This window comes from Procambarus clarkii, chromosome 60, assembly GCF_040958095.1.
Source record: "Procambarus clarkii isolate CNS0578487 chromosome 60, FALCON_Pclarkii_2.0, whole genome shotgun sequence".
NCBI classification, from domain to species: Eukaryota; Metazoa; Arthropoda; class Malacostraca; order Decapoda; family Cambaridae; genus Procambarus; species Procambarus clarkii.
Genome location: NC_091209.1, coordinates 31,262,358 through 31,279,161, shown reverse-complemented (window position 1 = coordinate 31,279,161; position 16,804 = coordinate 31,262,358). Strand labels below are relative to the sequence as shown.

The window sequence follows — 16,804 nt, the reverse complement described above, 5'->3', positions numbered from 1 at the left end:
TACTAAGAACAACTAATATTTCTCAAAACAAAACTACGAAACTTCAATAGGATGTAGCTGATCTGTAATACTCCAAGAGCATGGACAATACCAGGTAAATTTCACAACCCATGTGGGACCTGAAAACTACAATTTTCATTATAAGTGAACCAATCACGACTATTCTGCTGTCTACGGCGATGGACGGGTTCTGTGAGACGTAAATTGGTACGTGAGGAAGAGTTTGGGCTTTAGAAAAATTGCAAATGGGAATATACCACATATGTACTAATTCATATTTAACATATTGACTTTAAGCATTAAGTCATATATGTGCTGTCTTGTGCGAGAGTGGGTTGCTCCATCCACAACAATACACCTGTTCACTCCAGCCAACTCTGTACACCTGTTCACTCAAGCCAGAACTGTACACCTGTCCACTCCATCCAAAACTGTACACCTTTTCACTCCGGCCTCAACTTAATATTATTATTATTTTTTTTTTTGAGATATATACAAGAGTTGTTACATTCTTGTACAGCCACTAGTACACGTAGCGTTTCGGGCAGGTCCCTGGAGTACGATCCCCACAACGAAGAATCGGTTTTTCATCCAAGTACACATTTTACTGTTGCGTTAAACAGAGGCTACAGTTAAGGATTTGCCCCCAGTAAATCCTCCCCGGCCAGGATACGAGCCCGTGACATAGCGCTCGCGGAACGCCAGGCGAGTGTCTAATCACATCTGTTCACTCCAGCCACAACTGCACACTTGTTCACTCCAGCCACAACAATACACCTGTTCACTCCAGCCAGATCTGTACCTCTATTCACTTCATCCACAACTGTACACCTTTTTATCCCGGCCTCAGCTGAACATCTGTTCACTCCAGCCACAACTGTACTCCTTTTCACCCCGGCCACAACTAAAACACCTGTTCACTGCAGCCACCACTTTACTCCTGTTCACTCCAGCTGCAACTGTACACCTGTTCACTCCAGCCACATCTGTACACCTGTTCACTCCAGCAACAACAATACATCTGTTCTCTCCAACTACAACTGTACACCTGTTTACTCCAGCCACAACTGTAATGATCTATATAAATCCCTTAGAAATAAAAAGAAATCTAAAGTTACTTTACCATTGTGGAATTCTACCACATCTTCTCTCACCATTATCATTGTAAAGTCTGGGCTTCAAAGTCGTACTCTAGAGGACAACTAACTAAACCAGTTCTTACTTTCTATAAATAATGGGAGGGATATGCATGTATATATTCCACAAAACACTTGACCGACAATAAATCTTATTTTACTGTGGACAAGAAATACACCTTTGGGTACAATTTCCCAACTGGGTTTTACTGAGCAACACAGGTTTCATTTTTACACTGAATAATAAGGGGTACTACTGTTATGTTAATGGATTGTTGAGATTAAGAGGGATACTTTTCAGCATACATAAGCCTTAGGGATGCATTGACTATGGATCCACAAAAACTGGGACTTAAGGTCACCATGCCATTTTACACTTACTTGGTGAGCTATAAAGGTAACATGGGTTTTAACCATACACAAAATCCTGGCACGTAAACAGTTTACAAATAAGGACCAAGTTTGATGGGATATAGACGACGTGTCACAGAAATCTGAGTGAATGTATAAAAATAACACATAACACTACCTACACACAGGGTTCTATAACAAACTTAGTTTAAAACTGCCTATCACAAACACAGAGAAGGAGCACCGCTATAGCACGAATGAGAACAATGCACTTATCGTTATTGTAGGAGACCATCGCCTCTCACTCAAGCCACGAACGGCCTCCTCTTCACCCTGCCTACAACAGCCCAACGAGACCGCCTGGTCCAACCGCCTGGTTCCAATAATGTTTCATACACATTTGTATCTCAAATAGTTAATTTTATATCTTATAACATCCAGCCTGTTTTGTTTTAATTTAACACTGTTGTTTATGCATATTTTCTAGCACTGAAACTACTTTTAACCATGTATGTTCTTTGCTGTTTACACTGTTCTGGGGATGAGATTTTCCTGGTTTACAACACTGCACATGTGCAGAACTGACTATTGTACTGATGGGGATTCCATATGCAGAGGTCAACAAGAGTTCCAGAGTGTTCGTTCAGCTTTAACAACTGCTGTTTCTATGTCTCTCTACTGAGAGACTCTTTACAAGAGTTTCTCTTTCTTACATCGAGCAACCCCCCCCCCCCCCCCCGCCCCCTGCCTCCTCCCTCGTAAGTGTGGAGTTACTTTGAGTGTATTAGCTGAACTACAAAGTATAACTGTCATCGATGTGGCCTATTTAATAACAAGCTTTATTATTCAAGAAAGAAATTTTTTTATGTTCAAAGCTCAATGGAAAAATATCTATGTTGAAGCGGAAGGATTTCATTAACTCCAGCGAGAGCAGAAGGTGTTATTATTATATTTTGATTTATTGCAATGATCACGACAATGGTTTCATAATGAATTTGTGTTGCTTTTATAATATTAAAAGCCTTCCAGAGTTTGCCATAAAGACGCATGCTGGTGGTGAGTGCTTGAAGCTTGTCTGTTGTTGTTGTTGCAGAATGGTGGGCCGACTGGGAACGCTAGCAACTGGCCGCTCAGGGGCACCAAGTCTACACTGTGGGAAGGAGGCACCAGGGGCGTCGCCTTCCTCCACTCTCCACTCTTACCCAACTCTGGCACAGTCTCTCACCAGTCAGTATTACCTCCCTTGTACAGTCTCTCACCAGTCAGTATTACCTCCCTTGTTCAGTCTCTCACCAGTCCGTATTACGTTCCTTGTACAGTCTCTCACCAGTCAGTATTACCTCCTTTGTACAGTCTCTCACCAGTCAGTATTATCTCCCTTGTACAGTCTCTCACCAGTCAGTATTACCTCCCTTGTACAGTCTCTCACCAGTCAGTATTACCTCCCTTGTTCAGTCTCTCACCAGTCAGTATTACCTCCCTTGTACAGTCTCTCACCAGTCAGTATTACCTCCCTGGTACAGTCTCTCACCAGTCAGTATTACCTCCCTTGTACAGTCTCTCACCAGTCAGTATTACCTCCCTTGTACAGTCTCTCACCAGTCAGTATTACCTCCCTGGTACAGTCTCTCACCAGTCAGTATTACCTCCCTTGTACAGTCTCTCACCAGTCAGTATTACCTCCCTTGTACAGTCTCTCACCAGTCAATATTACGTTGCTTGTCCAGTCTCCCACCAGTCGGTTTTACCTCCCTTGTACAGTCTCTCATCAGTCAGTATTACCTCTCTGTACAGTTTCTCACCAGTCAGTATAACCTCCCTGGTACAGTCCCTCACCAGTCAGTATTACCTCCCTTGTTCAGTCTCTCACCAGTCAGTATTACCTCCCTTGTACAGTCTGTAACCAGTCAGTATTACCTCCTTCACTATTCAATATCACCTCGATCGTGGGAATATTTACTATCAAAGCCTAATAAAATATATCTTTGTGAGTTCTCTCTGTTTAAGTCAAATTAGCATAATAATGTTCTACTTACAAGTGCTTAGTAGCTTACAAGTCCAACGACGCCATCCCGGCTTATGCCGTACACAACAGTATATCATTCGACGACTGAATTGATCTTCATATTTGTTCTATAAGGCATATAGTTTGAATAAATCAACCTGTTCTTAAAAAAACTTTTTCAACATTGTTGATTCGAACTAGTATAAAAGAATTGCTTTGTGTCCTGAATAACTTAATAAGAAAAAAAATTCTCTCTCCCACTGGAGGTGAGACGGAGAATAAGGTTCTGACACCATTGCTTATAGATGCTTACGCTGCCACATCAGCTAACACACGCGACGACGCTATTACTCCGTGATTATAGTTAAAGCGTGTTACTTATAGCAGTTCAACGCGTCGAAGATCTAAACAAATTATCTCCGACCACACTTAAGATGATAAGTGTTTCTGCAACACTGTTTAGGTTCATTATCTGATCAGTTGGTATATTCTTAGGAGCAAACGCTTGCTCCTAAATTGGGGTGGTTGCATCATAGAATTACAAAACATAAACTTGTGAGTATCACCCCATCATCAAACTCATCCTAAACTTGTGAGTGATGGAGTTATGAATCTATGAATAGTTATATATTGGTATTGTGATAAAAATATTAGAATTACTGGCAGGAGTTATCCAAGGCTATTGCTATGTTTTAGAATGTGACGCAATTAGAAGTGCATATTGGATGACAAGACTGTGCCTACCCGGACACTACACATTTGCTAGCTGAGATTATCTCAATTTATTTACTTAAATTATAATATATTAACCACAGATTAGATAGTCCATTGCTCATTGTTAAATTAATCAACTTAACGAGACATAAGCTGTTTCTTTGTCAGTGTGCTAATGGTCAGTTTTCAGACAATTTTATGTTGTCTTATGTATGATTAATGTACGTAAAAGGGCTCATGATCTGTCAGTAAACTGGCATCTGAAACTGTCCCTTGAGTAATATATTTATTACTTAAATCAAAGAGAATGTAAGTTTAATAATGCACTAGATGATCTAAATTAATTAAACTAACCCAATGTGAATTGTGTTGGACTAAATACAATTAATGATACTGTCCATTCTCTACCAAACATAATTAAAGAAAGACAAAAAATTAATTTACCCACCTCACATGCCTGGTTCTTTAAACCAGATGTGTAATAGCATGATTTGTTATGGAGCACAAAGAGCACATCAACTAAGAATCAGTAAAACTTAATTACAAAATAAATAGATCTCACTAGATAATACTTATATGATTACCAGGCTAGTGTTGCTATAATCAATTACTAATCAAATAAATGAGGACATATGGTCAAAGTTTGTCATATCCAGGTGCCATATCCAAGTACCCTGGTGCTTTACTTCTGTGTCTCTGATTTAGATACAAATATTTAGATTCACAGGATCTACGGCACGTAACTTTTACAATAACCCAATATTGATAGCAGCAATTAATTGGCCTGGTGATCCCATCACAATTATGTAGGAGGCAGTGAAATACATCCCTCTCATTTTCCAACAGTGATCATAGAAGATCTCAGGAACATGGTAAAATCCTTTAAACAAATAGAATTTACTGTAGTTTTCACTCTGAGAGCCTTGTCAACCACCAGAAAACAACTGGCATTGAGTAACCGCGGGGCTATATACTCAAACCCCAAATATTAATTATTATCTGCGAAGGCATATGCGTATGGGCACACACTAAATTCATTTCTCAGCCAGACCTTTTCAGGATTATTTAACCTCTGGTAGTGTTCATCTCTCCTGAGAATCTCATGGTTATGTGGCTGTTAAATTAACAAACACCGTCAAATACTATAAATGCTTAATGAGAGGCTACTAAACATTACTTTAAAATTTATTTTGTTATATTCTTGAGTCTAAGGAGTTACTCAACATTAATATCATAAAATGAAATAGATTAAATCAAATAGGTTTATTAAATCTATTTGATTTGATTAATTTGAATAAATAGAATAAATCAAAATCAAATAGTAATTAAATACACCTATTCTAGTCTGCACCAATTACTATATAATCATATCTTGAGATGATTTCGGGGCTTTAGTGTCCCCGCGGCCCGATCCTTGACCAGGCCTCAACCCCCAGGAAGCAGCCCGTGACAGCTGACTAACACCCAGGTACCTATTTTACTGCTAGGTAACAGGGGCATAGGGGCATAGATTTAAGGCCTAAATAGGGGCATAGATTTAAGTTATAAATACTTTGCAATTAAGCTAGGCATTGTACTACCTAGCAAATTTATTTTATATTCTTGTTCAGTCTCTTAAGGGTGGGATACTCTTAAGATTGATTAAAATGATAGACGCATGGTACTGAAGGTGCTGTATTAAGTTAGATTAGGATAGGGGTTATATCCAAGGAAACAAAGAGTTAGTATAAATGGGGTTAAGTCAGAGTGGGAAAATGTTGTAAGTGGAGTTCCTCAAGGCTCTGTCCTGGGATCTCTGTTATTCATAATATATATAAATGATTTAGATTCAGGATTGTGCAGCAATATTTTCAAATTTGCCAATGATACAAAAATCGGTAGAGAAATAAACACGGAAAAAGACTCACTATTACTCACTAAATATGGTTTTGAAATAGTCAAAACATTGGCAGATGCAGTTTAGTGCTGACAAATATAAGTGTTTAAGGCTAGCTAATGATGATAGAGTTACAAGATACAAGCTAGATGGTGTTGATATTGTGAAGTCGGATTGTGAAAAGGATCTGAGAGTTATGATTAGTAAGCATTTTAAACCACAAAATCAATGCTTAAATGTTCATAATATGGCAAATAGGACACTGGTATTTATTTATCAAAGCACTAGTAATAAGACACCTGGTGTTGTTCTTCAACTATATCTTGCTCTGGTTAGGTCCCATTTAGATTGTGCAGTTCAGTTTTGGTCGCCGTACTATAGAAAGGATATAAATTCACTAGAACACGTCCAGTGTAGAATGACCAAGTTAATTAATCCCCCAAATTAGAAACATATTATATGCTTTCCGTTTCTTACCTTAACATACGATTATATGCTTACAGTTGCAATCTGCAGTTCCTCGTTAGTAAATACAGAGATAAAATATTTATTAAAAATACTACTCATTTCTTCGTTATTATCTGATCTGTCTCAGTTTTTAATAAACTTATCTAGTCCCTAATCTTTGTTCGATATAATGGAAAAAAAAAACTTTAGGATTTGTCTTTGCTTGCCCTGCTATGCGAACTTCATAGTTTTTCTTTGCACCCCCCTTATCTCTGTTTTAACATTTCTAATCAGTTGGACGAATTCTTGTTCTAAACTGACGTCCCCCATTCCTAATCCTTTTGTACCAAGCTTTATTTCTACCTATAAGGTTCTTCAGATGCTTTGTTATACATTTCGTGTCATTATTATTCGATCTATTCAATTTGTATGGTATACTACATTCCTGTGTTTTGCTTAGAATATTTTTAAATAAGTTATATTTTGAATCCACATAAAATTCCTTTTTTAAATCACCCACCATTGGGTTCACGTCTCGCTCCAAGAGCGGCTCATCCCCCATGTCCAAGACTTTCCAGTCTATTTCACTCAAAAAAATTCTTAGGCTTACAAATCAATTTTTCGAAAATCTAGCACTTTAGCAGAATTTTCTCCAAAAAATCAATTCCATTCTATGCTAAATCTGATTTCATTATGATCATTGTTCCCTAGCTCACTCCCTATTTCGATGTCATTTAACTACATTTCCCTGTTAGTTAACTCTTAAGTCTAAAATATTATTTTCACGCTTTGGTTCCTTAATGTGTTGCTTAAGGAAGCAATCGTCAAATTAATTGTAGAAAATATACTGCTTCATTATTCCCTGTTCTGCTAAGCCAGTTTATTCCACTAAAATTAAATTCACCCATTACATAAATACTGTTTGACTTAGATGCTCTAGTTATTTCATTCAATAGATTCAAAAAATTCAAAATTCAAATGTTTATTCAGGTAAAGTACATACATACAAGGGGGTGATACAAATATTGCTGAATTTATAGATAGAGCTAGTACATACAATGCCTAAAGCCACTATTACGCAAAGCGTTCCAGGCAGGAAAACACTAAAGACTAAAACTTAATACTAATTGAGATTAAAGTATAAAGTGTGTTGAGACAATATAAAAATAAAAAGGGGGAACATGGCAGAAAAACAGCAAAAATACAATTTGGTCGACAAACAGCATTGTTTAAAAATAACAGACATGGGTTTACATTATAGGGGTAAGGTAGGTTACAGGGAATTAATTAGGTAGTGCTTAGTTTTTATCTCAAACAGGTTGAGAGAGGTACAGTCTTTAACGTGATTGGGAAGGTCATTCCACATTCTGGGTCCCTTGATTTGTAGAGCATTTCTAGTTTGATTAAGTCGTACTCTTGGAATGTCAAAAAGGTATTTGTTTCTGGTGTGGTGCTCATGGGTTCTGTTACAGCCTTCAATGAAGCTTTTAAGATCAGGGTTGGCATTACAGTTCAGCGTTTTATATATATATATATATATATATATATATATATATATATATATATATATATATATATTTATATACACATGAGAGGATGTGCAGTGACTTAATATCTAACATATTCAGAGATTTGAGTAGGGGTACTGAGTGATGTCTGGGGCCAGAGTTGGATATTGTCCTAATAGCAGCTTTGTGTTGAGTAATAAGAGGACATAAATGATTTTGGGTAGTAGAACCCCAAGCACAAATACCATAGTTGAGAAAAGGATAGATGAGGGAGTAATAGAGCATCACAAGAGCAGGGCGAGGTACATAATATCTGATCTTAGAAAGAATACCAACAGTTTTTGAAACTTTTTTTTATATATTTTGAATGTGCCCCTTGAAATTCAGCTTGTGGTCAATGAGAACGCCAATGAATTTGCCATCTATTTTGTTACAAATTTGGACATTATTTACCATGAGATTTATTTGATTTGAGGATTTATTGCTAAACAAAATATAGAAAGTTTTGTCAATGTTGAGGGTGAATTTGTTGGCAGTTAGCCAGAGATGGACTTTATTTAGCTCAGTATTCACTGTGACATTTAGAGCAAGGCGGTCAGGACTGGAGTAAATGAAGGTTGTGTCGTCAGCAAATAGAATTGGTTTGAGGTGTTGGGAGGCATTTGGAAGGTCATTAATATAGATGAGAAAAAGGAGAGGGCCAAGTATGCTGCCCTGAGGAACACCAGTGTTGATGGGTAGGGTGGGAGAAATTGAATTATTTACAGAAACATACTGGAGCCTGTCAGTAAGGTAAGATTTGAGATATTGCAGGGAATGACCTCTGATTCCATAATGATGTAATTTAAGAAGAAGGTTTTGGTGGTTGACAGTGTCAAAAGCCTTACGCAGGTCCACAAATAACCCAACAGAGAACTCATTTTTATCAAGAGCTACATGTATCAAGTTAATCATACTAATAAGTGCATCGTTAGTGCTTTTTTTGGGTCTGAAGCCATATTGACCAGAGCTAAGTATATTGTGTTTGGCTAGATAAGAGTAAAGCTGCTTGTAGATTAGTTTTCAAATATTTTTGACAAGTTTGGCAGGATTGATATAGGTCTGTAGTTGTTAACATCAGTAAGATCACCACATTTGTGGACAGGGGTTACTCTTGCTTTTTTTTTTTTGAATATCTGGAAAGGTTTGGAGTTCAAATGACTTGTTGAAGAGCAATGCAATAGCAGGGGCTAAAGATCTGGAGCCTTTTTTGTAAATTAAAGTTAGTATCTCCTCAAGGGCACTAGACTTGGTTTAAAGGGAAAGGATTATCTCATTAACATCAGTGGAATCTGCAGGCGTTAGGTACAGAGACTGTGGATAGTTACCTGTAAGATAGTCCTGAACATCAGTACTGGAAGATGGAATATCATTTGCAAGGGATGACCCAATGAAGAGAAGAACCTATTGAACTCAATAGCAGTATCAGAGGCTGTAAGCTGACTATCGTTACTGGACAGGAGTATTGGTTTGTTATTTAAAATCTTCTTTGATCCCAATATTTGTGAAATTGTGTTCCATGCTTTCTTAATATTGCCCTTTGTTTGGGTAAATTTATCTTCGTAGTATTTAGTTTTGGCTCGTCTAATTATTTTAGATAGCAATGACAAGTAATTCTTTAAAAATTCCTTGGAGACTTTTTTTTTTGCCGGGATATTCCTGCGCGGGGCCCTAAGCCTCTGGCTGGCCCACTTTTTGGAGACGATTCCTAACCTATACTTCTTCTCAAGGTCATGTTTTTTGTTAATGGATTTAAGTATTCCCTTTGTAAGCCAATGATTGTTTAGCCTTTTAGTTGTGACTTGTTTCGTGTGCATAGGACAGTGGGTGTTATAAAGGCTGAGAGTTTTTTGAAGAAAGGATTGCACTGCTAGGTTGATGTCCCCTATGTTACCTAATTCGGACTCCCAATTGACATTAGCAGCAACAGCTATAAAATTGCCTACAGCAGTTTCATTGTGCAGCCTAAAGCTTATCTTCCTAGTATCTAGAGGTGGTTTGTGAATGTTGGTTATGAGAAATATGGGGTAATGGTCTGTAGTGCTATCGATGATTATCCCTGAAGTAAGCAGAGAGAGGTTATGTTCGTCCAGATGTGATCAAGAGTCGGGGCAGTACTATCAGAGATTCTAGCAGGTCTAGTGATTAAGAGTATGAGGAAGCAGGAATTCATACAGTTGAGGAAGTTGGCAGCAGTAGGGTTTTCAGGCTCGCAGAGATCAATATTAAAATCCCCTGCGATAATTGGATGGGTTTTTGTTTAGTCTGTTATCTAGTATTAGATTTCTAAGGTTAGAGTTGAATTCGGACACATCAGTGTTAGGAATTCTATAGACTGCTTTCACAGTCAGGATAGGCTCAGCACCTTGACTCTGAAACTGGCGAAGATATACTCCCCACAGTAGTCTCTAGTTCTAATTACTTTTAAGCATATTAGTTCTTGGTGGTAGTAAAGAGCAGTACCACCACCTCTCTGAATTGGACGACAGTTGTGAATTGCTGAGTACTTTGGTATGTTAAAGAGTTGAGTAGTATCCTCTTTTAACCACGGTTCAGTAACTATGATAAAAGAGAATTTGTTATAAATAGTTTCAATCATGGCACTAACATCATCGAAGTGTTTGCTTAGAGATCTTACATTCAAGTTAATTACAGAGATATTGTGATTATGTGTTAATACATTGTTTACATCATGTACTGTAAAATATCTGCAATTTTGATCATTAAAGTGATGATTGTCATAGATAGTGGATAAGAGGTTTAGTTCTGGGTCTATACTAGTTTGCATAAGAAGGCTGGTTGTAGGAAAACAAGGCAAGAATGGTAATTACAAAATAAAATTTTGATATAAAAGGGGTGGAAAAATAAAAATATAAACAAGACTATACAAGACAAACACAAAATGAACAAAAAAGAAAAAGAAAAATGAGGTAGATTGCTTACAAGTACTCTCAGGTACACTGTAAGTAAATATTTGGCATTTTGAGACACAGGCAAAGCAAAGGGTACAATAGAGTAATGGAGTATGACGAGGCTAGGCAACCTAGGTAATAAATGAAAGCAAAGAAAACAAGTTGAATAATAAACATAGGCAAATTTAAGCTAATGATTATTAACTATAAATAGTTTAGTTATGATCCTATAATTAATAACAACTAAAGAAATATTAATGCACTCAATTAATTCCAATAAATGACTAATTAAAAATTAAATTAAAATTTAATTTAAAAAAGTGTAACAAAGAGACTTTGGTTACCTAGCCCGCACTAGGTGACAAGGGGTTATTATGTTGACTCATTGAGAGGGATAATAAGGTGGACAAACCACATTGGGCGAGGAAAGTGTTTGAGGTTATCCTCATTAGCAATTGTAAACATTTTACCTACTGAGGTCTTTCTCACTTTAATCAAGCCATCTCTAACGAAGCACTGATGAATCGCAGCTGGGTTTTGATAACGGATTTGACGCAGGCGGTGGAGGAGTTGATGTCTTTATCTAGTCAAGCACTCGTTAATGTAGATTCCCTTTCGTTGGGATGCAGCTGTCCGGACAAGATGTGATTTTATGGACTGGGAAGCTAGCTTGAGGCGAATTTCTCGCTGGTTTTGTCCTGATGGATTCTTTTTGCCTACTCTGTAGGCAGCAATAATGTCCGTTTTATTTAGAGTGGACACGCAATTAGTCTTTTATGAGAGCATGAACTATTTCAATACACTTTTCACCTTCATGTTCCACAGGAATATCTTGGGACGACACAACAACAGAGTCAAGCAACTTTTGCTGGTCTTGTTCATCCTGGGAGATGGAATGTTGGACGGATAATGTACTGATACATGCAGTCATTTTGTTGAGAGCTTCCTCTTGTTTTTTTTTATGGCTTCATCAGTTTTCAGACGTATGTTTTCCTCACGGAGATCATTCAAGTCATGCTGGAGTTGATCTTGGCTAGCCTTATAGTTTCTAATATTCCACGCGGAGAAGGGTTATTTCTTGTTGTTGTTGATGAAGGTTCGCACAGTTCGCTTGATTCTCAGTTGAAGACTCAGGATGATCGTATTTTGAGTCTCAAGGACTAGGCACAACTTTTTTGAACCACTGATTCTCGGCCCAGTTAGGAAAATCTACTGAGGGACCAGAAGCACACTTGAATTTCGTAAAGTGGGATGTAAGCATGAAATTAGGAGAGGATTGAGATGACACAGTTCCCTGGCTCAGTGATGGGGTAGAGAGGAGACAACCCATTCTCGCACTTTCTTACAGTCAATATTGACTTATTAAATAAGTGCATATGTGGACATACTAATTTATTGTGAATATTTTAGTTTACTTTGAAAAGCTTCATAGAAAACACCGACCTTAACTAACCTTCTTAGTATGTTAAGATAAGCATCTTATTGCTTCGACATTACAATTATTACTTAACCTATACCTATAATAGGTTAAGTAATAATTGTAATTACGAAGCAATAAGATGCTTATCTTAACATACTAAGAAGGTTAGGTAAGGTCGGTGTTTTTCTATGAAGCTTTTCAAGGTAAATTAAAATAGTCACAATAAATTAGTACCTATAGTATACCTATAATAGGTTAAGTAATAATTGTAATTACGAAGTAATAAGAAGCTTATCTTAACATACTAAGAAGGTTAGGTTAGGTCGGTGTTTTCTATGAAGCTTTTCAAGGTAAACTAAAATAGTCACAATAAATTAGTACGTCACATATGCACGTATTTAATAAGTCAATATGACTATACGAAAGTGCGAGAACGGGTTGGAGGAGAGCAGCACCGCCTCCGCGGGCCCCAGAGCTTCCAGACGGAGAAACACGAAGGCTGTCAGTGTTGGTCGGGATGGATGCCTTATTAGGGGCTTTGTTGCTCTTATTTCCCTCCGCAGTCTTGTTTTTGGGAGACATGATTGGGTTGAGAATGGACTGGGATATATGTTGTGGCTGAAACTTGCGTCAGCAGCGCGGGTGGGCGGGCAGAGGCGGCAGCAGGCACTGGTACTCACTGCCGGAGAGGATTGTTTTGAATTTTATTTGAGATGGAATGAGTTAATTTGGGTTGGTTACTTTGAATGTGCTATGACATGCTTGGACTCCATGTACTTAGCTGCATGTGGGTGGGGGTCTACATCATCTGGGGGTAGTTTCAGGGCTGAAATACAGCTTAGAGTGAGGAGCGTAGCTAGCACTCAATCCTTATTTTCCCTGGAATGAGTTTGCTGCTTTGCGAATGAGATGCTTTGCTTTCATTCTGTCTAAGTTTGGTGGCCTGATTATATGATTTACCTCTGATTATATGATTTTTAGCAATTTTTTCGTTTAATTCTAGCCAAACAGTTTCTGTGTGTGTGTGGCTCAGTTTTAATTCTCTCTTCGAGACTACATTTCAAATTCTCCTAACAAATATGGCTACTCCTCCTTCTCGTCTAATATCTCTATCTGTGTGAAATAATGTAAATCAGTTTATTTGATATTCAGCTAATAGTTCTCTGTTTTCTACATTCATCCATGTTTCAATAAGTGCAATAATATCTATTGTTTCTGTGCAGGCAAGAGCATTTAAATCGTTTATTTGGTTTTCTAGACTCCTACTATTGGTGTAATATACCTTAATTGTATTGTTATTTTGAGGCACTTGTCCTATCCTGTTCATTTTGCCCTTTTTTTTTCTCCCGCCAACACATACTTTTATTGCCTCCTTTGACAACGTGACAAACACTGCTAACGTAAACAGTCGTGCCCACTGATGCAAGTCTGTGGTTAGTGTTCATCTTCTCGACCTCTTTCAACACAGTGCGCTTTCGCTGTGAATCTATCCCCTCGACTTTCGGGCTCTAACAGCACATTAGGCTGTAATGGTCGCACATTGGGAAAGTTGTAAATGATACAACGTCCTAGTGCAGATGATGAGGAATGTTACACTAAATACTATCAGTATATTGGCATATTGGCTCCATAGTTCAAAAAATACGGTTACTGCTCAACATAACTAAATAGTGCGTTCCTTCACAATGTCCACAAAATTGACCAGTTACTTTCAGAGGCGGAGCCAGCAGTTGCACACCTTCCCTACGATGTCCGCCAAGCACACGATGTAAACGACGATGTTGCTACAACGTTCGAACAAGTTTTAACACTTTCTAACATGTAACAACCAAGATAGCAAGTTGTACCAACGTTGTAATTACATCATAAAAAACGTTATAGCAACAGACAAGAACTTTATTATAAGTTGTAACAAAGGAATCATAGGGACGTTACGTTGGGTGCTTACGCGGTCAGATAGTGAGACTATTCGGTCAATCATGGGCTGGATCCAGTGACGTGAGGTTTTCCAGGTCACATATTAGTTGTCTTGTCAGGTGTCTTGAGAGGACGTCGTCGCCTCCATGTCCCATACTGTTTCTGGGAGGACTGTACAAAACAATGTTCCGTAATATGATCCTTATACCTTACCATTTACATTCTACTGACACATATAGTCTTGGACAGTCCAACGTAAGCATAGCAAAATCAACATAAATGTTGGTTCTGCTTAGGAATGACTCATCTTAGGTGTCAATGTTATGCTTGACTGCCGTATCTCAATAGGTATTTCCAAATTGTTGTGAATTTTATTTTGATAATTGTAGAAGGCATATTTTCCCCAATTGTATGTATCAAAATCTAATCACAACCTACAAAAAAGACATAGTATACATTTTTCAATAAGCCTATCCAAATTCATGGACTAACAGAAAGCTTAAAAAATAAAAAAAAACGATAGATTTGTCTTTTGTAATTTGAAACATTTATTTCTAGTAAAATATTAAAGTAAATTTCCAAACCTGATATCATTTACTTAATCAAAATCCCTTATCATCAATGTTCAAAACATGCTTTTCAATAAGAAGATTTGGTTGTAGATTTTTTTATGCTAGTCCTAGTGTGATTCGATGTTATTTAGAGAGCCTCATTGCTTTTATATAATGATGGTGATCTTTAACAGATAAATAACATCTATTCATCACTCCCCTAAATATATTTTTGTTGTTTTCAATACTGAAGGTTGATGCACGTGACGGACTGGTTCAAGACGCTGGTGGGCTTGGCAGGAGCTACTGCCCCGCCAGACACTGATGGAGTGGACCAATGAGCGGCAATCACAGGCTCCGCCCCCTCGCCCAGGACTCACATGATCTACAACATCGAGAACAATACAGACTTTAGAGCAAGAGTCAGGTGAGAGAACACGCAGCATCTACATGTTAAACCTTTTGGCCATATGATTATTTTTACATTGCTGTTGTGGTAGTCAACGTGTTTCAGAAGTGTAGTGCGTCAGCTGTAAATGTTAATCCAAGTCTTGTAGTGAAGGTAATTGTCACACATTGGGAAAGCTGTAATTGACACAACGTTTTAGTGCAGGTGATGAGGAATGTTAAACTAAATACTATCAGTATATTTGCATTACAAAAAATCTAAATTTCATTAGTCATTTTCCCATATAATTGCCTCTTTCAATCAATATAAATAAAAATGTAAATGTTCGTTTGTTAAAAATCGCTAATCTCCGAAAGTTCTTCACCAATTGCTTTGAAATTTTCACACAACGTTCCATTCGCATCCGAGCGAATTTATATATACATACTATCTATATAGATCTCATGTCACTGATGTGATTTTTGTTTGTAAAACTGTGTTTTTCATGTGTTTTTTATAACCTCTTTACCGATTCGATTACTTGAAATTTTGACACAAACGTGCATTTGAATAGCGCGTGTTTTCATATACCTACTATATACATGCCTCATCTGTGACAGGAAAAAAACAGGCTTTTTTTTTTAAACAGTGTCATCTGTTGGACGTAAGTGCAACACACGCTGTAATCTCTTAAAGTTCTTCACCGATTGATTTTAAATTTTGACACAACGTTCAATTCAAATACGCGCCTGTTTTTATTTACGTATTGTAAGGATGTCACACCTGTGACAGATAAAAGCATGCTTTTTTGAATACCAGCGCCATCTGTTGCACATAAATGCAACACACGCTACACTAAATATGTTACTATTTCATTTCAGTGTTTCCAATTGCATTGATAAATTGAATTTTCATAGATTTCAACTTATCTTCATTTTGATTTAATTATTTTGTGTGACATTGTGTTGGAATTGAGCTGTGTTGTATACCATAACATTCATTTTTGTAAGTATAGTTATTTTTTGTAATTTGCAATGTTTTTCATTCGTTGTTTTTAACTGTTCTTCTTAATTTTCAGTGATGGGAACATCAGATCATTTGATGTTCCCATTTTATGATATGAAAAAACTTACTTTTTTGAAAAAACTGTTTTTCATGTTTTTCATGTTTTTTCATGTGAGGGAAATCTTTGAAACTTCTTTACCGATTGCTTTAAAATTTTGACACAATGGTGCATTCGAAAAGGCACGTGTTTTTATATACCTACTATATACAGGCCTCAGCTGTGACAGGAAAAACATGTTTTTTTCTTTTAAACAGCGATATCTGTGTGATGTAATAGTATCACACACTCTAATCTCTGAAATTTCTTCATTGATGCTTTTAAATTTTGACACACTTTCCATTCAAATATGCTCATGTTTTTATATACCGGACTATATAGATGCCACACCTGTGACAGGTAAAATCACGCTTCTTTTGAAAAACAAAGCTATCTGTTGCACATAATAGCAACACATGCTATACTAAACATGTTATG

The 16,804-nt window shown here is 37.2% G+C and overlaps 1 protein-coding gene across 1 annotated transcript in view; it reads left to right on the top strand.

Moving 5' to 3' along the window:
• LOC123766952 (arylsulfatase B) overlaps positions 1 to 16,804 on the top strand; it is a 205,598-nt gene that overhangs the window by 152,041 nt on the left and 36,753 nt on the right. Inside the window, 2 exon segments of the mRNA XM_069307715.1 lie at positions 2,581 to 2,714; positions 15,130 to 15,303. Coding sequence (XP_069163816.1) covers positions 2,581 to 2,714; positions 15,130 to 15,303 — 308 coding nt within the window.